This window comes from Platichthys flesus, chromosome 6, assembly GCF_949316205.1.
Source record: "Platichthys flesus chromosome 6, fPlaFle2.1, whole genome shotgun sequence".
Taxonomy (NCBI): Eukaryota; Metazoa; Chordata; class Actinopteri; order Pleuronectiformes; family Pleuronectidae; genus Platichthys; species Platichthys flesus.
This window is the reverse complement of record NC_084950.1, coordinates 23348862-23372523: the sequence shown is the minus strand read 5'-3', so window position 1 is coordinate 23372523 and position 23662 is coordinate 23348862. Positions and strand designations below refer to the sequence as shown.

The following is a 23662-nucleotide window of genomic DNA, read 5'->3' as shown; positions in this document are numbered from 1 at the left end:
TTCTTTATCAAAAAGAGGTGAGATTGTTCCACACCAGCTGCTGGTGAAATTTGAAACATTTAAATATACACACACTGTCCCAACAGTAAAAACAGGTGTCCTCAAAAATGACTCAAATCTTAAAGATCATAACTTGTTAATCTGATTTACTGCAGTCACTCAACCAAAAACCTCAGATCTGTGAAATAGAGTTTCCTAACTGAACTATTATGATGCCTGTGTCTGATAAATTGCAGTTGAGCTGTTGTGATTGGCCAGTTTGACTGAGAGCCTACCTGGTTGCTGGTCAGTGAATGGTCACTTTTAACTTTGGCTCATGTGTAAGGCCTAAAGGAGATAAAAGCTCTCTGAGCAGCATTCTAGTTTGTTTTCATGCTGACAGACTTTATAGGACCCTACAACAAAATCTTTCACCATAATGTGTGTAGCTACATGATTCAGATATAATGTTATTATGTTGGTGCATTTTGTGAGCAGCATTCCATGAAGATTCTCAGTCAAAGTTTATTTACCCGAGTTTCACCTCTTGTGGAAAAGACTTCTTCAGTCCTAACTGACTGGGATATAACGTCCCGTGGGTTTGCTGACACCTTCGTATGGAAATTAGTAAACAACTAAACTTGTGTTTATGGGAAAACAAAAATACCTGAAATAAAAGAAAATGGGAAATAAACAAATGCAGCTCATATCCTTGCATATCACTCCATTTGCTACTAAAGTTGCAGACTTTTGATGTAGCTTCATGATGGCCGTGAAATGTGAACTAAAGCTCTAAAAGAGCTCACATAGGTTTGTAGTTTTGACTTGTTATCCTGTTGAGGTGGAGGAAAGAGAAGAATACTCCTCATCCCATAGACATGATTCCTCCTGAGCGATTACTCACCTGACAGACAGTGATGACTCGGAGACAATAGAAACAATAACACTGCGTCTTCATTCGATGTTCACAAAGAGCCTGCTAACAGCGAACGCCGCTCACCACATCAAAACCCTCTCAGCTGCCGAGTGCTGCTGCCGCTGCATCACGTTTCGGTCTGATGGGTTAGGCTTTTCACCCCAACAGTCAGGACTTCAAATAGCTACAGCTGCAGAAATGACAGAATGGATTTAAAAGGAAACAGCTGAAGGACAGCGTGGCCTTTAAGACAAGCTGAAAACCTGTAATGTAACAAATTACACTCAACAGGAAAACTTTGTTCAAAAAAATCACCTGCAAGTTTACAAAGGTTTTCTGTCCCTCGGCTGTGAGATCAGTATCACCATCAATGAGTGACCCTTCTCAACCATCAAAATTAAGATCTCTTAATCAGACATCCCATCACCCAGTCCTCATCATCACCTCCTGTGTCAAGGCCCTGGGGGAAGACCCCTTTTATTCTAAGCGCTTAATTCCTAGGACTGCATCATGGCAATCTTCTTCCGACTGGGTTCTAAGTGCCTGTTCAAAATAAATGTTATTTCATTCAAATTTACAAACTTTTGTAATATATATTTGTTGTCTTTCTTTCTGGAACTACACTTACTATAATGATTTGGGAATGTACTCAAGAAGTATAATGGGCATCAACCCCAACCATTTCTACCCACCATATAGTGTTTTAAATTGTTATCATAAGGAAGAATGCTAAATTAATCAGTAATTAGTAATATACTCATTGTTGTTCAGACACTCACTGGAAAAGCTCTGGAACATCCTGTAAAATTTGACATTAATTCAAAAAGAGTGGGGTTACGACTTAAAGGAGAAAGAGTGCGATTTTTGACTCTAACTGCTCACGTCAGTGAGGGTTCACTGAAATAATATAAAGCTGAAAGAGAAGCTGATATTAATACTATTAAATAATTGGCCAGTTTTTTTCTGCCTTCTTCAATGGGGCTGATCTGGTGGGAAAGGAGGTTTCTACTGCTTGTTTATTTTACATGCATGCATTTATGTTATTCAGGTTTATATTATGATTGTTTGTGAAGGCAGGCGTCATTTTCCCTTTAACAACAGAGCTGCGGCAGCTAATTTATTACTTATTTCGGGAACAAATGACAGTGAGTCATTTTATTAATGGTTGACTGAAATGTACTTTTTGTTATTCATCAGCTGGATGCTCCTGTTAGACTACCAGATATTTATAGATATTTTAGAAGAGTTAAACTTAGCCTTGGACATATTACCCACAACAGATTTATGAGAAATTATGTCCAATTGTGATATCACTTACTTTTTTGTTTTGGGTCCAAATATTCTTGTTAGATCATTGGATTTGGCTCATAGGCAGTTATTTGCCTGCGGCTCTATAGGGCCCAGGGGGCAGTTGCCTGCAGACTTGTGCTGCCAGCTTTAGTTCAAACTTGGCACACATGCTATATACAAAACAAAATTTACCTTTACAGCTAATCTTAGATTCGGAAACAATAGATTGTGAAATCAAGTGCTTCGCATGCGCAAAAAAGTGGCTTTTTATATGAAACTTAAATTTGCTTTACAATAAGTGCTCATATTTGTTTTTCTAGTCCATCATCTCAGGTGGTGTCTGTCTGCGAATCAGCCCCTCACCTGAATCCTCTGGGGGATTTGTTGTAAACACACCTGAGGGGAGAATCTCCCGCTGCCATTTTCATGTGTGAAAATAAACCTCTGGAGAAAGTCCTGACATATTCACAAATTACAATTCGTCTCATAGGGCTTTAACAGGGTGTGACATCCTCTGTCCTTAACCCTCAGCAAGAGTAAGGAAAAACTACTAAAAACCCTTTTAAAAGGGTAAAAATACGTAGAAACCTCAGAGAGAGCCTCATGTGAGGGATCCCTCTCCTAGGACGGACAGAAGTGCAATAGATGCCACGTGCAGGAGAACATTATCAATAATCAAAGTCTCTAGCAGCATTTGATGAGGGTAGACATCCCGAAGGACAACCCCAACATGACATGCCAAGCAGTCCCACTGCAATCAGAGTCCATGGTCAGCAACCATCCAGACCACGATCCACCATCCAGACCAGACGCCACTCCAGTCCTCAGTCACCTGCCTCCCGAACTGAAAGTGGTAGATTATTCCACAGCCGAGGGGCTTGATGGCTAAAAGCTCTGGCTCCTACTCTACTTTTAGAGACTTTAGGGACGACAAGTAGGCCTGAATTCTGGGAGCGGAGTGCTCTAGTGGGTTTATAAGGTACTAACAGCTCTTTAAGGTAAAAAGGCGCTATACTATTAAGGGCCTTGAAGGTGAGGAGTATTTGTGTGGTGTAGTTGCACTAGATACACATTTATGGCCTCCTGTGAGAGTCTGCTTGGATACCTGTATTGCAGCTGAGGAACTTGGTGTGTGCAGGAGAGTCAGTGTGTTGTTGAAGCCCCTGCTGTCAGTGTGTCAGCCCTACAAATCATGCTAAGCTGCAACTACAGCAGAGTTATGGATGGGCCCGTCGCGTGTTTACCACCACTGCATAGAAATAAATGGCGTACATGTAAAACTTTCTTTCCTGGCTTTTATCTGACTTGTCAGTGTCAGTGCAGTGAGGGTAGCAACTGGTTTAACAGACAGGGCTTTTCAATGTGCAAAATAACCTCAGTTTTGCTTATTACGTAAAGGTTATAGAGAGGGAAGAGGATTCATCTCTATCATAGATTGACATTCAAATTGAAACCAGTTATGTCTGTAAAGAAAAGGCTGTTTTTTCATGTACTATGAATTTTGCTGGGAAAAGTATGGGCTGTCTCAAGATCATATTCCAACAAACCTCTATGTGATTGTATGTCAACTCTCAAAAGTCAAAGTAGCTCACCACTTTTATCTTGCCGGTCATATTACACCTTGACGTGCTCTATCCGCATCAATATCCTCTTTGTTAAGATCTTATTGGACAAGACAAACTTCCCTTCCAGGTACTTGCCTGCTTCCAGGTACTCGCCTGCTGGAAAAGGGTTCACTTTATGACCAAAACAACCAACTACCCAATCAGAAGCGATGTTGAACTGTTGGATAAGTGTGTGCTTCTTAGAAAAGACTCGTCTTTAGACATCCGCTGTTGTTGTTGTGGATGAGGATGTTTCTGACACTGCTGACCCCCGTCTCACAGAACTGATCCCTCTCTTTTCTCTGCTCTGAGGTCCTGGTTGTTGTCGGCCCAGTCATCTGTGGAGAGGGAACGGTCCATGGCTCTATTGATGACAGTTAATTAGTATGCAGGGGGGGCTTTTGCTGTCACTACAGCAACCAAATACCCCCCCTCCAAAGACACAAGGGAAAGAGCACAACCAAGCCAAACAGAATAGGAGCAGGGGGGGTAGCAAAATTATTGCGAAATGTTCTCAATTTCGATTGTAGAGATTCCAAAGGGTTTTAGGTCTTATAAGACGAGTCGACACATGGTGGATGATTACGTTGGTGCTTGGATCCATACTACATCCATAGGGCTGGGCAATTAACCAGAAAATGTATTGAAACTGAAATGTATAACCTCTCACCGACCTAATTTGGCTAATGTTGGTTATTTGGTTTAGTCTTTCCCCAATGCCTGCATTCATAAACTGTCAGGTTTCTGCTACATTCCGTTCCATATCACCCAGCCCCATGGCCTCCCTCCTCACTCCCCCTCTGACCTGTGCTCACTCTACACCTCAACAAAAATCAATAATCAGATGTTATTAGGACAGTTACAGTACTTGAAGTTTACTTTGTGTACGCTTGATTCACTCTAGGGTTTATAAGACGCGTATTTCAACACATTGAAAAAAAATCACAAATTTTGCCAGCATGCAATTTAAATACCTCACACAAAATACGAGGGGTAACGTAGACACCGCCAGAATGATCCTGATTTATGATCTGACGAAGACGAGCAGACAAGCAAACGTTCATTAAACCAGATTGAGGTAAAAGTTTGGAATATTGACTTGAAGTCATATTGCCCAGCCCTACTACATCAGCAGAATAGAACCCTCGTCCAGTGAAGATTAGGAGGGACATAGATTTGGTTTCAAAGCATTTAAAAGAAGTTCACCTGTGAGATACACCTCCATTCTTTTATTTATCTTCTGACCACTCAGTGGTTTCATAAAGTCACACAAAGCATCTCAACCTGCATCAGTTTATGAGCAAGACCCTTAAACAACGAACAAGTGTACAATCACAAATGCTGTCACTATTTGTTAACTTTCAAACCGAGGCATTAAAAGAGAAGTAAACAGTAACAGAAACGTAAATAGAAACATTGTGTCTGTGTGTGCATATCAAACTAAGTCATGAAATGTATTATATTAACATTATTTACCTTCTTGCGTTCCTCAGGTCAGCTGGCGGCGGGGACCTGTGAGATTGTTACTCTGGACAAGGACAGCAGCCAACCAAGGAGGACCATCGCACGACAGACGGCCCGCTGCGCCTGCAGGAAGGGGCAGATCGCCGGGACGACACGAGCCAGACCGGCCTGTGTCGAAGGTGAGATGCTCAGCGTCCTCTAATAACTGATTGTTGGAGACTCCTAGGAACAGTAAGTGTCACATTTTGAGATCTTGAGATTGGCTAGAGGAAGTCATCAACTTTAATACAAACATTCACCTTGACTCAAAGATTAACTGATACATTTTGGTGGTGAAAGGTCAAAAGGTCAAGGCTACATGACCTTGCATTGTTTTGAACTCAATAAATCAGGAGTGCCTGAAGAGAATTTCATCACATCTGGCACAAATATTCACTTGGACTCAAGGATGACCTGAATAGAATTTGGTGGCCAAATGTAAAAGGTCAAGGTCACTATAACCTCCCAAAGCGCTTTTCTTGCCGTGTGAATGCAACCCCTGAAAAATCTGAGGCACAAACATTGACTTGAGCTTGTATTCGATCTTAGTAGCTAAATGTCAAAGGTCAGGGTCACTGTGACCTCACCTAGTATGTTAATGTTTTTCTTAAACATTCTATCTTATTCCACTGGGGCGCTAAGATGAATTGATTTTGGTACCTAGAGGTCAAAGGTCAAGGTCACAGTGACCTCATTTACTGTGAATGTGACATATTCATAATGGGTGAGTCTGGAACTTGGAACCCAAAAGCATAACTGAAAACAGTCTGAGATTTCCAAAAACATAGGTCGTTTTATTCCAATCTAGTTCAGTACACATGTGAAGTACACGTGAGAAGTTACCTAAAGGAAAGAGACAAGCGAGAGTGTCATAGTAAAAAAGGAAGTGACATATAAAATTAAGTACTGTGTGTGTGTGTGTGTATGTGACAATATTATTGATTCGATTTCAGTGTCAATGTGTTTTTGGCCTTTTGAATGTGATATCTCAAGACCTCTTGAGGGAATTTCTTCAACTTTTGATCAGTTGTCACTTGGACTTAAAGATGAAGCGATTATTTTTAGTTGTCAAAGTTAAAGGTTACAGTGATCTTTATATGAATATGGAACAAAAGTATGAAGAAATATATACACAGAAACTGCGCTGGTTGGCGATGGCATACAACCGCAGTTATTCGATTTATTCCTGCCTCTGTTTGCAGTACACATTGACTCTCCTATCTTGCTATATATATATAAGTCTGAATACTTTCCGTACCATATATATATATATATATATATATATATATATATATATATTCATATATATTCATATATATATATATATATATATATACATATATATATATATATATATATATATATATGGTACGGAAAGTATTCAGACCCCTTTAAATTTTGTAAGTGTAGAAATAACTGAAGTCAGTTAGTAACTTTGTCCCACATATTAAACAGAATGCACCAAAGATGGCACCCAGTTCACTTGACTCCTGATGGTCAGACACATATACGCAGCCAAAACACACTCCAGATCTTGCCAGAGAATTCCCACATTTTAAAGTTTTTCTGATTGTTGGATTTATATATGTGTGTACAATTCAAACAGCAACTACTAATAGCTAATTCGGTATGGTTAATATTCTGTTTCAAAACTGACAGAATTATTATCTACTTAATGAAAACAGAGCAAAGAAAAGGAAATGCTCTATAACATACATTGACAGGAACTGTTTTCGTTGCAGTGTACATATAGTGTTTTGAAGGAGTGTCAGTCAGTAGCTTTTTTCTTCAAATAAGTTAGAACAAGAATGTATGCGCATTCTTTTCCGAGTCTAAATAAACATCTCCTCCATATCTCTTTATCTGGACTGTGAGGTTCAGAATGCCACAGCCCAGATGGGAACAGCTCAATGTTTCATTGCATTTCATCACCAGCTGTCTCTCACTTTCCCCTTTTTATTCTGTCTCTGTTTCTGCCATCTGTAGAAGATGTAAACAGCTGGAGGGACTGGGTCTACTCTGCATGGATTTACAGGCACTCCTGGTGATTTTCAGTGACTGTGAAAAGTTGTTTCGCTGAGTTCAAGATTCTCTGGAGTCCACCGTCCACCGAGTGAGATTTGACCAAGATGTTTTCAAATAATCAGTATCAAAATTGTATCTTGTTTACCAGCGGAACACTGATGTATTGGTGTCTGGCTTGTTTAATAACAACATATGGCACTTCAATACAAATTTGGGGGAAAGTGCATTGATTTATTTTTTAGAGCTTTCGTCTTAGTATTGCTAAACTTGGAGCTTGTAAGATTTATTTCCTAGACAAATATTTGAAAAAGGCTAATATGGGGGTCAGTATCTTGCCCAATGACACTTCAGCATGCAATGGAGAGCCTGAATTTCTGTAGATGAACCACTTTATCTGCGGAGCAACAGGTTAAAGATTGTTTTGTTAAATCGGATCAGTTAAAGTTGTTGTGTGGTTGGATCCAAACAGATTAAAGGTTGTGGTTGGATTCGAAAAGGTTAAAGCTGTTGGATTTGAACAGGTTAAAGTTCGTGTGGTTAGATCTGAACAGGTAGAAAGTTATGTTTGTTGTCTGTCCCGTCTCTCCTGCCTTAGGATGATATTTTCAACATCATACTTAGTGGGAAAACATGGCTAATTGCTATGACCTGTTTTCTGAGCTCAGAGACTCAACAGCAGCAGCCTGTTTTATATTTCCCTACAGTCTAAAACCTTCTTAAACTCTAAGTGACCTATAGTTTAGGTTATGGAAAGCGTTTTGATTTGTCTTCTTGGTTGAAAGAAATGAAATTTTCCTTGGATCCATCTTCCAGCTCAACGACACTGACATTTTCAATCTTAATTCCATCAGCAGCTTCTGGTCAACCACTGCAGTGCAATGATGAAGTTAAGTTATGTTGAGGTACACTGTACAACGAAAAACATGTGGACACCTGAACATTCCAGCCATGCAGGATAGTTGGCAATTGTATTTTAAAATATAGTGAAACTTACATCACAGAGCCTGAATGTGAGTTTTAAGTGAAAAATCATTGTGGATGGAAGATGTACTTTCTAAGGTATTTGGAGCAAAGTTTGTCTTTCATCTGTGTCTCAGTGTGACCTTTACAGAGCTGCATGTCGGTATGAATGTCAGTTTGGGTTTGCTGTTACAATCTGCTGGATCACAAACTCTAAAGTCTCATGAATGTTTCAGTGTGGAACACAAAAATGTAGTGTCACAAGGCCAAAGTAAACAAAACATCAACATCTGGAAACCGAGGGTTGCATTGTTTTGTGTGGTCCGACCAACATCCAGGTAACAAACAGCAATGCTCTGAATGTTTTGCTTGAAAAATGAGTACAACATATGATCAGTTTTTAATGTAACTAATTGATAATTTGACTTATCGGTGAAGCTCTACAATTCTTAAAGCAAATTGGAAGTAGCTGGTGGAGATGATTCTAAATGTATCAGCTTTAAATATTGTAAGCTAGTTTAATTAATAGAAATGTATATTTAATAGTCATTAGTCAAAATTACATTTCCATTATTAAATATGAATGCATGTCACCAGCGGTCATTTACATATATACATATATTGATGTCTGTGTGTGTGTGTGTGTGTTTTTTTTTTTTTTTGGTGAGTCAAGTATTATTTTGCCTAAAAATATTAAAAACAAAGTGTGCGGTCGGTGCCAAGCTACAGTCACAGGTTAGAAATGTTGAAAGGAAACAAAGATTTCAGCGGCAGACATCGTGATTCTGGATCTTAATGACCTTTCCTGAGTTTCTGAGCGCTGCATGTTGGTATTTATGTCAGTTTGGATCGGAGGCTCTCTAGCTTTGTATTATTAGGCTCTGCTTCCTGAAACCAACCAGCAGAGCTCCCACTGCCAAACTCAGTCGTGCGCTCACTTTCAGGCTGGAATACCTAACAATAGTCTGAGTGTTTGCTCCTGTGCACAGGTTCCGCTCTGGATAGGGTAAATCCAAGCATGCATCACAGGGAGGCTGCATCGTCCAGAGGAACCATTAAAAACTGGCATGTTAGCAGATGTTTCTTATGCACATCTTCTGCTTCAAACACAGCTGCAGAGAAAGAAAAAAACTAATATGACCTGCTGCTGTTTTACTCCAGACATTAATATTATCAGACTGAGAGAGTTGAATAAAAAATGCCACAAGGCTGTGAGGCAGTGTGGGGAAATCAACAGATGAGACCTTTTTATCTCTCATTACGTGGAGATGAACTAAAAAGGGCAGAGAAGCGGTGCGGTGCGTTCAGGGACTCTGTTGAGTCAACTGTTGATTCCTGACATCAGAAGAGAGGAAAAGAAAAATAGTTCAGAAAAAAAAGTTTGTATGCTGAAGTTGAAGCGCGAACATTGAGAAGGCTTTGTTCACCAAGACAGGCTTTATGTAAATATTGGTTATATAATATTCATATATACATTCTTAATGATTTAAAATGATGACTTCAATAACACACAATTGTATGAACACAGTTCCATAAATTTATTCTGATCTCATATTTACAGATATTTTATTTTGAGATCGCAAAATTTATACTTTGTAATATGAGAAAATTATCTCATAATCTGATAATTCAGAGATTACATTATAGATCTTATAATTGAATTAAGACCATCCAATTTGTAGGTTTATCTTTTAATCAAGGGATCTGTCTTTACAATTTTTTTGACAATTTATGATTATGAGATATGTAATTAAAGAAAAGACTTATTATAACTTGGGCTATGTTTACAGCCAACTTTGAAACAGACATGTGTATACGTAAGATTCTATGGAGGCTATTTGTGAGTTATAACAATAATTATATTTAAATCATAGTCTTTCTCTGTACCTCTGAGAAAAAATGTATTATACAAAGTGAAATAAAGGTGACGTAAAAAAAACTGATAAGGACAAAAAGGAGAGGGAAAAATTGAATGAAGGAAAGATTTAAAAGTTGATCAAATGAGATGATTTTCTTTTCCTCTCTGAGGCGTACAAAACATGTTGAGTATTAATGGGTTCTGTGTCAACTTCTTGTTCATGCTGTAGGACCATTTTAATTTTTTCCCTTTCATCCATCTGTATTTTCTTTGCCTCATTTCTTTTCATTCCTCTCCTTCCTCTCTGTTCATCTGGTCCTCTGGGGACAAAACAGCGTCCCTCCTTCTGGACCCTGTCTTTGATGAATGTGGCGATTACAAAATGGCCTCCTCTCTTTTTGGATAAATGAACTGTGCTGAGCGGCGGTGGATGGATCTACGTTTTGGTCGTTCATTAATCAGCGTGGTGATGCAGCACTCGCAGGTGTTCAGGTGTTCACTGGTACCTGAGATTAATCCACTGTATCTCCATTACACACTGTTTGCTAATGTGAAAGCCTATTTTCTGTTTCTGACTGTTTTCTATAATTAATACCGGAAAACACCTTCAGCCGTCCTGTGATCTTATTGGTCAGAAGACATACATGTTAGGGACAGTAAAGAATAACTATATGCTATATTTCTTAGATTAAAAACAAAGTCAATTTTAGAATTGCAAAGCTACCTCTTTTAGTAGACTGTGTTGACCCCGGTTGGGTGGATTTATGAATGATGACTGCTCTTATAGCCAAAAACATTATCTTAATATATGTTCGTCTGTTCATCCAGTTCATCAGGGGTACACCTGTATTTTGGAGATTGTGTCCATTAATCAGATAAGATTATAATGCTGACCAGAAAAAAATAATAAAATGTATCAAAAATGATTGTGACCTTGGATTTTGGGCTGCTCAGTTAAATCAGCGTGATTTGTTCAGGTCCTAGTTGGCTACTTTTATCAGATCCACTCTGTGTTTTGTTTTTCTCTCAGAATTACTGTGTTCAGTTTTCCAGATGATTTACGGAAACAGCCGCATTTACAGCCTCGCTGTGAGGCGTCTGATAAAACACTAAGATACTGCTGAGGTAATGGAGTTGTTATGGAGGGAAGCGCCAGGTTTGGCCACTCAATCCTGTGATGCACTGGGATGATGACGGAGAAAGATAAATCATCAAATGGTGCGGCTGCTGTCGGCTTCCATCCTCGCCTCGGGTGATTACATGTTGTCCCCTCAATAACCAGGGCAGTGCTGTTTCTCACCACCCAGTTCTTTGAAACCCCCAACATGTCTCAGGGGGAACTTGAGGAGGTACAGTGCTGCACTGCGGGGTCACAGGAAGAAAGGTGGTGAAATATTTGCGTAAAAAACAGACCTGACAATGACAAGAACATAAAACACATACAGACACATTATTCCAACTGGTCAAGTGCCCCTTCTAAACTTGCCTGCTTGTATTTGTCTGTGAACAGGGCAACTTCAGACTCTTTCCCCGTCAGACTATGGTGCAGAGTGAATTTAGAAACTTTGTGTTCATCCTTTCTGGTTTGTTTGTAATGAGGATTTTATAGTCAATGTTTCCAAAGAATATTCAACTGAATTTGCTTAATTATAGTTCACCAATGTGGCATATATATATATATATATATATATATATATATATATATATATATATATATACTTTGAAAAACAATTTGTTTTCAAAGTCAAAGCACAACATGTTTTGTTGCTGCAGTGCTTTGTCAATTAAGCTGAATTACATATATGCATGTATATATATATATATATACATGTTGTGCTTTGACTTTGAAAACAAATTGGTAAAGAGGAAGTGATGCTACGAATGTTGCTGCTATGATGGAGATCAGACACCCATGAATGTAGGTGTCAGTCTTCTATGGTGAAGTAGAAGAACTGTCATTGGTTTGACATAGTTGCCGACCACTGCTGTCTTTTTAGCAAGGACATAGAAGAAGATACGTTCAACTCAGTCAGCAGACTGAAGCCCCCACTGCCTCGGCCTGTACTGGCTGCTACAGAGCACTAGTCTCTCTCATCTCCCAAAACTCGCCATCGGGGCTGTACCAGGACAGATCCAGAGTAGATCAGTGGGCAGTTCAACCATAAACAAGTTTGTACCAGCCTGCTTTGCTTTCCTTTTGTTCAGGGTGTGTGTTCCAGGACTGGGTTTATCAAGCTCAATTCCCCACTGAGATGGAGCAGTACATTCCACTCTGTTACACTCTGTTTCTGTTTCTGTCTTCAGCTACTTTGCCCCATCCAATGCCATAGTTTGCTTTTGCTAGGTTGAGTTTCCACATATACTTCAGTTGTTCCATCTTCAACCGTTTCCCTTACATAGCAAGCAATTAAGTTAGTATCGTATATTTTGGGCAGCCGAGAGGTCGATGATGGTGAAGTTGATGCTGAAGGAAGAATTCTCCGCAGACCTAGAACTTGCTTGTATAGTTAAAGTTTATTACACAGAAGTCTTCACAGGTCAGGACGGACTCTAGAAATCCGGAGACATTCACACGCCAATAGTGAAGCCCACTTTGCAGGCGTCAAACATACAATATATATAGGAGTTGCCTACGCCCATGGCAACATCCCACATCCCATGGTTGAGAGGTGCATGACTACATCTGTTTGAACACATAAAATGTAAATGTAAGGATGAATTCATAACATCATGCCTCGTGCTTAATAGAAGAAAACCAATTTTCTACACTCATCCATTAAGGGGTCAAAGATCATACCCTAGGGGAGAGAACTAACAAGAAATGCATAGAAGAACTACTGAGAGTCTAAAGATGGCGGTGGCATGCTTAAACATGTGATTTCTGGTTCATACTAAGGTTAAAAGTAACAGAATATACTACATTAGCAACATGACTTCCAGGTTCAGTTAACAGTATCATGCTCAACAGGATGGATCGTGGTTGTTGAGTGTTTGTGCAAAGCTTGCATTAATATATTAGATATTAATGTATCTGAACTTCGCACACATACATGATGCTGATATCCATCTCATTACTATTCCTTTTGCACAACATTTCTGTCATTTGATGTGAACTGTTAAACTAAATTCTAAAAATAACTTGAATTAATTAAGGAGCAGCAGAAGTGTTTTCTTGTTCCAGAGCGTTTATTTTTCTCCATCTCAGTAAAAGTGTGAGGCAGTTGGAGAATTTAATTAAGTGTCATGGCTGAGAGGAGCTCCTGTTGTTCAATAGGAAATTGGTTTGATAATTGGGGGCTAAAAGGCTATCACAATCATACTAGTAGTCGGCTGCTCCAAAGGGAGAACTGATTACCTGGTTATGTATCAGAGGCCTGAGCAGACTTTCATTTTCTTCATCCTTCCCCAGGCTGAGCTCGTAGAGTGTAATTCAGTGCAGGGAAAGAGGGCAATGTTGGAATGATGGCAGTGACTGGGTCAGGAAAGTATCGCACTAACAGCAGGAAATCCTTGTGTGTGTGAGTGTCTGGTGAACTTCTATAGAGAATACCTGCTGTTCTCACCATTATATTAATACTGTATAAGGTTGTCATGTCATTTCATTTTATATTTTATTACATTATATTTATATAATACTATGGTATTTGATAACTGTGTTGCATTGTTTCACATCATGTTACATTATGTCATATTACTATGTGATACATAATGTCATGCTACATGGGTTGAGCATTCATCGTTGTGCGTAGGTGTGTGTGTGTGAGTCGCGCTGCAATTACACCACCCAAACTCTAGTGCGGATCGTGCTGGAGTTGGAGCTGATCGATGTTGGAGAGCAATCCGTTTATCTTAAGGAACTGCAACTAAGGAAAGAAAGATATCGCCCGTGTTCGTTCCTTCAACTCAGTTTAAAAATAGTCGCAAGTCTGCCAAAAATGCGATGCTACCAAGCGGACCAATCATAGCTCATGTGTTCTGGGTCGCCTCCATGCATTGTTACATTTTTGGGGAGCTTCAAGTCAGGGTACAGTGTAGGGCTCTGCTTAGGGCACACATCGACACTTAGACTAGGGCTGCTCGATTATGGAAAAAATCATAACCACGATTATTCAAACAAGTATTAATGTGCCCTTATTCTGAAATCGATGCTTTATGCTTTTTAATCGCTTCCGGTTTCGGTTAACACTTATGACGGCATGTATCTTATTCCTCCGTGAAACCAGGATATCGGTGCCCGGTTATTCAAACCCTTAATGATGGCAACCCTAACACTCTCTGACCTTGATCACGATTAAATTTCAATTAATCGAGCAGCCCTAACTTAGACTACGGTTAGCTTTGATGCAGAAGCATGAATTGGTCTTAAGACTGTATTACTATGCACTACGTCACATTACATTACATTATGTCGCACTGTTTCATTGCATCCTGTTTTGTCATTGTATGTTTTTCATGTTTTATATGTAAAGGCAAGTTTATCTTGCATTGCATCATGTAATGTTACCTCAATTAAGTTAGGCTAATTTTCACTTTTAAATCAAGCTTCAATTAACAGATCATTTAAAAACCCAAGGCAAGTATAACGTCCTTCAGTGATTATACAGTAAACTAATTTGAATGGCATGCAAAGTCTATACATGTGCAGTGTTTCCCCCAGTAAATGTCTCAGTCAAGGTGGTAAGCAGGTGGCGGTGCTGTTGGCGCGGCGCGTAGCGGCGCGGCGAAAATTTTTGGGGGTATTTTGCTCAAAGATGCCAGTACGCATGAATGAAATAAACAACTGTTTATTTCAATATAAATAAACAACAGTAGGTACAAATGTTGTGGAAAACATGCAGGCACTACAAAATAGGGTTTAAGCCGGTTTTTAAGAAAAATCAAGCTGCCTCGGAAGATGACAGTTTGTGATGTCGGATTCCGTTCAAATTAACCGCCTATTCATTGTGGACGGCAAGAAAAAAAAAGTTTTCGCGCATGCGCACCTGATTCTGTATGATTTAACATGTACGCAAATAAGCATCATTCTTTGTGCCTTATTTACGTAAATGGTATGCCACATAAGCCTTTACGTTACATATCATTCATGGACCAATTAAAATCGAGATATTACTAGACATTTACGCAGCTTAAGGCCAATGTATGCTACTCCGAGTCCGTTGCGGACTGACGGAGCGGACGGACCCTTTTTGATTTATAGTTCTACGAGCCTTTTTGTTGTGAAAACAATTCACCGCCAGAACAGTAGATGGCGCAACTGAAGTCGAGCTTAGAGAAGCCTACCTCATGAGGTATATAGAAGAAGTCCACGCTGGTTTATTTACGTCCTCCCGGCTCCTCACACACAGTGAACGATGGCAGCTAACAGAAAAAGGATGTTGATGACGCGACAGTTTTTGCTGAATAAAGTGACACCCAGCGGGTCATAATGCTTATGTTATCGTGTCTTAACGCAGCGGTTCCCCGGTCTTGTTTCCAAACTGCGTTGCTAATTCAACAGCTGCAACAGCTTGAAGCTACACGGAGGCAGCTAGCTTCCCCCCAGCTTCCACACACAGTCAGCAGGGACACCCGATACTAACTACTACCGTTAGTTAGTATCGATCTAAAGTGCTTGCTTCTAACCTGACGGTGTTTGAGAGAGTGTCATGAGCCGTGGGATTAAAGTCAGCGGGTTTTTGCGCTGTTCCCACCGCAGTTAGCATGGTGGTTAGCCCGCTAGCCTCGTTATGAAAGTTCGTTATAACAGTATGTGACCGTACACACGTGCCGTAAGTGCTCTAACCAGCCACCGTCAGCCGGACAACGCCGCTGGCTTAACACACTTGTCACATTAATTATAGAGTCGTAGTTGTGATTTTGGTTTATTGTGATGTAGGGAATGGAACAGGAAGTTTCCATTCCGAAATGCTGGCGTTAGCGGACCAATCACAGCCAAGGGCTATCCGTGGGCTCTCCGCCATTTCGACGTGTAGTTAGAAAAAGGAGAGCTGCACGAAAAGCTCTCCGAGGAGCCGCGGAGAGGCACGGAGAGGGCGTTCCACGTTGGAGAAGGCGGTCCTATCTGTCCGTTATGCTGTAGTCCTACATAATGATGAATGCTGTCTTTTATTTTTAAGTTGAATAGAAGTAGTACCGGTAGTTTGAATCGGCGAAGGTTTGACTTGTTGCCTTACGTTTATTCTGCCCTCGGTGTGAGGGACGGGTCCGTTAAGTCGATGGATGCGATGTTTAATCATTTAGACCAAACTACAGTAGGCTACGGGCAAACCTGAAGTCACCGTCGTGACATTTCATATACGTCCCGTCTGTGTGTGTGAGTGAGTGAGTGAGTGAGTGAGAGAGAAAGAAAGAAAGAAAGAAAGAAAGGGAGGAACTTATTTGAAATCGGCCGTGCGTGCCTGTTTGTTGTTTATTGTTTTTGATTTAACAATATATAGGTTTAGAGAAATCTGGCTTTCAGAACTCAGTGCCTACCCACTCACTGACCTCACCGCACGTCACTGGCGGTAGATTGACAGGTGACTATGATAGACTATGCAACAATATAATCAACCACCAGATGTCGCCGTCTCAATTACACTCAAAAAACTTTATTGGCACGACTAATGTTGTAAACAGTATTACCTGAGTATTATCAATGCCATTTTTTTTTTTTTTCAACTTTTTTTTTTTTTTTTTTTTTTTTTCAATACATTGGTAGTCAAGGCGGGGCCCTAGTCTTGTTAAGGCGGCCGCCTTAACAAGATAGTGCTGGGGGAAACCCTGATGTGTATACATTGTGAGCTATACAATGCATTAGACCTTAACGCATGTTTAGTATTTTCGAGCTAATTCTTTACAGTGAGGGCAACGAGTTTTCACTTGAGAATAGTGTATACAGAAGAATCCTAGCAGCCACTACACTGATGACATACATTCTGTATATATTCTACTCAGGAAATGTGTCTTTAATTTTTTAGCCCAGTTTGATATTTCCTCCTCTCATCTCTCCTCTCATTAATCAGGTTCATCTCCATCTGATCTCCCTCATATGTTTTTCCCTCTGGGTACAGAGGCCGTATTTGATTAGATGCACACACTGTTGACTGCTGTAAGATGTTTGTTTGATATTCTTCTGCTGAGGCATTGACAGTTTTTTTGCTTTGTAGTGTTGTACAATAATGATCCAGGGGGACAATCATGTGTGCTTGATCACTGTGACCTTTGACCTTTCTTAGGTGCTGTTTTTTATGTTAATTATCTGGGGAAGAATTCTTGAAAGGGAAGGTCCATAAATGTTATATAATTGCATATGGTCACGATGAGAAACCGAGAGCATGAGTTACACACTGGAGGTGTGAATGTAGAGAGGTGTTGTTTGTAAAGGAGGGTCTGCACCATCAGGGGTCTACGTCATCAAGCTGCATGGTGGGACATGCAGAGACTGTTTTGGGATATTGACTAATACCAGGGTTGGAAAATTGGGATATCCATGAACATCCTCAGATTCTTTTATTTTCATCGTTTTTATACACACTCATCCTCCTCTTCATCATCGCCTCCTCTCCCTCTGCGGGCCAATTGGGGAGCCACAATATGCAAATGAGGTTGTGAGAATGTCCTATTTATTTATAAATAGCTTCTGATGAGGAGGAGGTGTGTATCGTAAACAGGATCATGCCTCTGATGTAGGACTGAGTTTGGTTTTTAAATTTGCTTTAAGTCTATTTAAGATAATTTAGTGTGAAAATTAACATTATAAAAAATAAAGGAGTATAAGCTGTAACATTAAAGGAAATTTAATCATCAAGACTAGAAATGCGCTATATAAATACAAAACCATTCAAACTATCTTATGTCATTTGTCCGCTGTTGTCTGATTAAAGTGTAAAACAGTGACATTGAGGACAAAACCATCAGATATTTTGTGATAAAGTCTGAGGACAGTCAGGGCCATATTGACATGTTTTTAAAAATGAAAACGAAACATCAAAATAGAAAAGAAGATGAGTGAAATTTTCTCACCTGTCTTTTCTCCAATTCATCTTCAGTTCGTATCGTCAGGAGCCGACAGTGGTGTGAGATGACTCCTTGTTTGGACGATGAAGGTTGTGATCTCCTGGTCAATCAGTCGGGCTGGACCTGCACGCAACCAGGAGGCCGAGTCAAGACCACCACGGTGAGAAGTGAACTGAACTTAACCTGATCCAGACTTATCCACTGTCTTTCGTGTGACTGAGTACTTGTTAAGTTGTCCAAGTAATATTTCAGGACTTTGTCTGAAAAGTTTACAACCTACCTATCTTAAGCCATCTTGATTTTCATGTTTCATTTTCTTTTTTATTTAATGTTTTTTTTACAATATTACATAGCCTACATTATTTAAATGAAGCCATTTTGTAAAGATGCAGCAGAAAAATAAAACAAACCCCCCAAAAAACCTTTGTCCTCTGTCCACACATTTATTTTATAAAATATTATTAAATTATAGAATTTAAGGTCTAATTGGTTTCATAGCAAGGCATAGCACTATGATTTGTTGTGCCTTTTATTTGCAGGATATGAATAAATAAACAGGCAAAAATTAGCAACAATTAAAAAAAACATTTATTTTAGGAATTGATACATATGAAGTACAGTTTAAGGCAATGGGCTGTGATGGACAAAGTTTCCTTTAAAAAACAAGTTAAGTCTTTATTCTCACTTTCTACCCTAAACTATGAAATGAACTGAACTATGAACTAGTTCAGAATTTAAATGGTGAGCTATGAACGTGAACTATTCATATTTACTTGTGTGAACTGAACTTTGAACTAGTTCAAGAGAGGTGTGAACTTGCACAACACTGGTGGTCACTGTGAAGAAGGCAGGTGTACAGATACACAATGCTGGAAGACTTCTTTTTATCATCCACATTAAAGCCATAGATGCAAATGTTGTACTTCCTGTGTAATAGGACTATCAAGTCTCACACACGGTTTATAAAGGCTCTGTCGGGCTGGGGCTGTCAAGCTGTCATAACATCCATTTTCGCTGCATTATTATGATAATTCCTCATGGTAACAATATTTATAAATAATTTACATAAAACTACCAGTCAAATGGGTCTTTAAAGTTTCACTGTACACTGCTCTTTGATCAAACACATTAATGCCGGTATTTACACATTTACATCCATATTTATACAAATCTGAACATGGAGCATATCCCCCGCCCAGCGGGTTAAACCTTCTTGGATCTTTGAGGGCCAATGCTAACGCAGAGTCAACCATTTGGGATATCTATGTTTCTTGACATTTATATTTGAGAAAAGTTAAATAAACCCTCTAATAAACAGGGGAGCCACCCCCACCACAACCAAACTCGGTCATATTCAAATCTAAAATAAATCACAGAATCATCAACCATTCAGAGACATGCCTTATTCTCTCCTGCCCCTTCACTGTCTATCTCACACACGCACCATTTGAACCATCGGGTGAGACAGTTGCCTGGGCCAGTGGTTTTTGCGCTGCTGCACCACCGCACTCTTCAGACACGGTTAGCACCGCTGCCTGAGCACCAGCTGCCTGTATCAGGAAACTTAGGAGGGGAGAAGCTTCTACCTCATATGACATTTCTGTCCGAAAGTGTGTGAGCTGCAACTGATGTCATGGCGCACAGGTAGACAAATAACTTAGCTTTAGCAAACTATGTTGCGAATGGGGTTTGTGTGTGTTTGGGGGGGGGGGGGGGGGGGGGGCACTAGTTCTCAAGGCATTTTTAAAATTCCTAGGGAGAGACACTTTACACAAAAATAAGGGATGATTCATCTCTTTTAGCCAACGAATGGCACTATGTTTGAACCATGTAGTTGCTTCATCCCAAACACACAAATGTTCTTAGAAGCACTGAATTATTTACAGGATATTATCATAAGTGTATTATTAACATTTTAGAAATAAATATATTTTTAAATATCATAACTTAACGCAACACCCCTAGTAGTTGACACGTCATAATACTGTACATACAGGATGGCAAATGGTACAAAAACAAGCAAAACTGGAGTCCAGAGCCCTTCATTCTTTCCTTTCCTTCTGTCCTCAACTCCCTCCCTTTTCCTTCTGTAAGTTTCTTTTAAAGAAATTTGTAACATTTTCTTATAACATAAAAACAAGGTGGCTGCTGACCCTCATTACCATCACAGCCTGTGTGTGTGTGTGTGTGTGTGTGTGTGTGTGTCTCTTGAATAACCTCTAGCCATGAGCACTCACTCCTCCGGGCCGTCAGCCTGCAAATCAGCTGATAAACAGCAGTTGTTTCCAAAGTGTCTTCACTCACCTCATTCAGAATTTGATGATTTAAATCACAGCTCCTCACATTTCGTTTCTCTGTATCAGATGAGGATTATTATCCGCTGTCCTCTGCGCTCCATGTTCCATTACTTCTAATAGCTAGAGTTTATGACCATCTGCAGTTTCTGTGTCTTTACTTGCAGTATAATCTTGTTACCCACACTTTTATAAAATATAAACTGATAAACCACAAATTAGCTCTTACCTGTAAAGTGTGTGTCCTTTCCATGCTTAAAGCAGATTAGAAACTCAATTAAACAATGACACATATACAGTATACAGTTTAAATAAGTGCATGGTATAACACTGAAATAAATTGTTGGTAATCATGGCACAGAAGAAACTCATAAGGAAAATGTAGTTCCCTTAATTGCCTATTGATTAAAGGCTGTATGAGTGTTATGTTGTCAGAGCTAATTTTCTTAAGTCTTAAATTACAATCAAGAAAATTAAGTTCTTACTTTTACCATAAATTGACTGCAAAGTATTACAATTTCATGTGTTTAAAATTCATGTTTCTAATCACCAACACTGAGGATTTCGTCTATGCTGAATGTTAAGTATTCATGTGGGCAGGACAACACAGCGCCACACAATTCCCACTCTTTCAAATAAGTGGTCAGCTATGGAACTGCAATGTGATGCCTGACAGTAATGTCTATCCATGTCAGGTGTAGTGTGTTAACCACTCAACAGCAGGGTTTTTTCACACACAACTACGAATTTAAGAAAGAAGCCGTGTGAAGCAGTCAAACACAGTGATGTATCAATTATATTCCTTTAGACTGCAGTGTGTTTTTAGAGAGAACACACCCGTTGCACAGGAGGAAAGGATCTGTGTGGCAGGCAGCGCACAGATGCTAAAGAAATAGTTAAAAATCATACTTTTAATGTCCTCATATTTTCAGCACTCCTTAAGGAAGTGTTACAATTTTACTTGAATTGCAATTTCTTAAACTGGATAAGAAAAAGCAAAGGATTAAAAAAATCTAAATAAAAAAGTAAATCTTACACAGGCAATAGGTCTAGTACCAGGCAGGAGTCACATTTTGTGTGATTTATTTTTAAATTTTTTCAAAACAAAGGCAAAGGCGTCTGCTGTTAAAAAAACAGGAACTTCTCCTGGTATCTGGTTGCCCTTGCCCATCTAACCATAATATCCCCTGGTGCTCAGAACCTTCAGAACAAAAGCATAAACTACCAAAACTAACTAAAACTAGGGCTACGTTGTAGCACTTGCGGGCCCGAGCACCCGCACGTTGAAGCCTGTTGCGGTCGGTGGAGAGAGCGATCGATGACCAAGCGCACATCATCGATCGAGCATGCACTTCTCCACGTTGCATGCGTTTTGCGCTCTGCGGCAGTAGGTTTGCCAGTAGGTGGCGCCATCACTATTATTACGCACAGACATATAGATCTGTTCAAGTAGGCGCTCTGATGTAGCGTGAGAAATTTTGTGTCAATTGGACAATGTTTCCGCAACTTAATTTTCACACTGATCAGTAGGTGGCGCTATGACCCTGAACTAATATTTATATGTGGAGCTGTTCAGATCAGTACTGTGATCATAGGTCAGTAGTTTGGAGCCGGTTGGATAATGCAGAGTGGATTAACAAAGTACTTCCTGTTTCCTGGCGAATCAGTAGGTGGCGCTATGACACTGAGGAAATATTGACACATAGAGCTGTTCAGGCTTGGACTCTGACCATGTGACAGAAGTTTGGTAGTGATAGGACAATGCACAGTGGAGTTATGATAACATCGTGTCCTTTGGCGAAGGAAAATCCTTCGCCGCACATCAATGTTTACACGGTTTGAGGAAACGTCACAATTCTGACCATGATCTAATGACTTGACTGATCTGATTTGAGCTGTATATTGTAAATCACACAGGAGCAGTTCATCAAAGTATAAAACATGTCACTTCCTGTAGCCACCAGGGGGCGCTGTAATTTCAAGTCATAATTTCTGTGTAGATGTCATCAGGATGGCACCCTTGTCTTACATGTCTAGTTTGGACTCGATTGGACAATGTATGTCCGAGATACAGAACCTTGTGTTTTGATGGCGTTTAATCAAACTCAAGACTCCACGCCACGGTCACACGGTGTGACGAAAGGTCAATCTCTTAATCACTTTTTATCTCCATCTTGTTGTGATGGCACTGATCTTAATTTGAAGTTAATCTGATGAAAGCCCTGGGACAAGTGCATCAAGTAAAAATGTGGAATATGGAAAAAAAATGGCCACTTAATCCAAAATGGCGGCCTCCCTGTTTGGTCAAGCATACCTATCCAAGATATTTTTTTGTTTGTTATGAAACGACACATGTCCCGATAGATTTGTATAAATGTCGGCCATCGTAGTGCCGGGGTTGCCCTATAGGGGGGGCTGGTCAGTTTTTTTGCCACGCCCCTTTCTTAAAACCATATGAATATCTTCAGGGGGGGGCTGTTGTTACACACATGTAGTTTGAGAGAGATAGAATCATGAACACTGAAGTTACAGCAATTTCGTGTTTCACGGCGAGTTGATGAACTTTAATGCCACGCCATTCATATGGCGTTTGACGAAAAGTCACGGTAATCTTATGTCTTCATTGTCAATGTCTTGGGACCCATTTGATACAGTTTGACATGGTTGAGGTCAGTGGATGAGGAGAAATTCATCCAAGTGTAAGACAAGCAAAAAACAAGACATTTCCTGTTGCCACCAGGGGGCGCTGCGGTTTTAAGTCATCATTTATGCATAGATGTCATCAGGCGGGGACTATTGTCTTACATGTCTAGTTTGGACTTGATTGGAACATGTATGTCCGAGATACAGATGCCCGTGTTTTGATGGCGTGTAACCAATTTTTAACGCCATGCCACGGTCACACGGTGTGATAAAAAAAAAATCCCTCAATCATTTTTTATCTCCATCTTGTTGTGATGACACTCATCTGAATTTGAAGTTGATCTGATGAAAGCCCTGGGACAAGTACGTAAAAGTAAAAATGTGGGATATTGCCAAAATGGCCACTAAAAGCAAAATGGCGGACTTCCTGTTGCGTTTTTCATAATGCTCCATGAGACTTTTTTTCATGACTGGTCACGATACACCTATATCCAGATTTTGATGAAAATCCGTTATGTGGAAACCTAGGGGCTGGTTGCAGGGGGCGCTGTAGAGCCATTTTGCCACGCCCAATTCCAATTACTCCAGAATA

The 23662-nt window shown here is 39.9% G+C and overlaps 1 protein-coding gene across 2 annotated transcripts in view; it reads left to right on the top strand.

Annotated features, from left to right (window-relative positions):
• The window catches only part of LOC133954753 (chemokine-like protein TAFA-5), a 61403-nt gene that overhangs the window by 16130 nt on the left and 21611 nt on the right, over positions 1 to 23662 (top strand). The window contains exons 2-3 of one of the 2 annotated variants that reach the window (XM_062389236.1): positions 5283 to 5432; positions 18166 to 18293. In XM_062389236.1, coding sequence (XP_062245220.1) covers positions 5283 to 5432; positions 18166 to 18293 — 278 coding nt within the window. Of the gene's footprint in view, positions 1 to 5282; positions 5433 to 18165; positions 18472 to 23662 lie in introns of those variants that run through there. The other variant, XM_062389235.1, reaches the window with a different exon arrangement.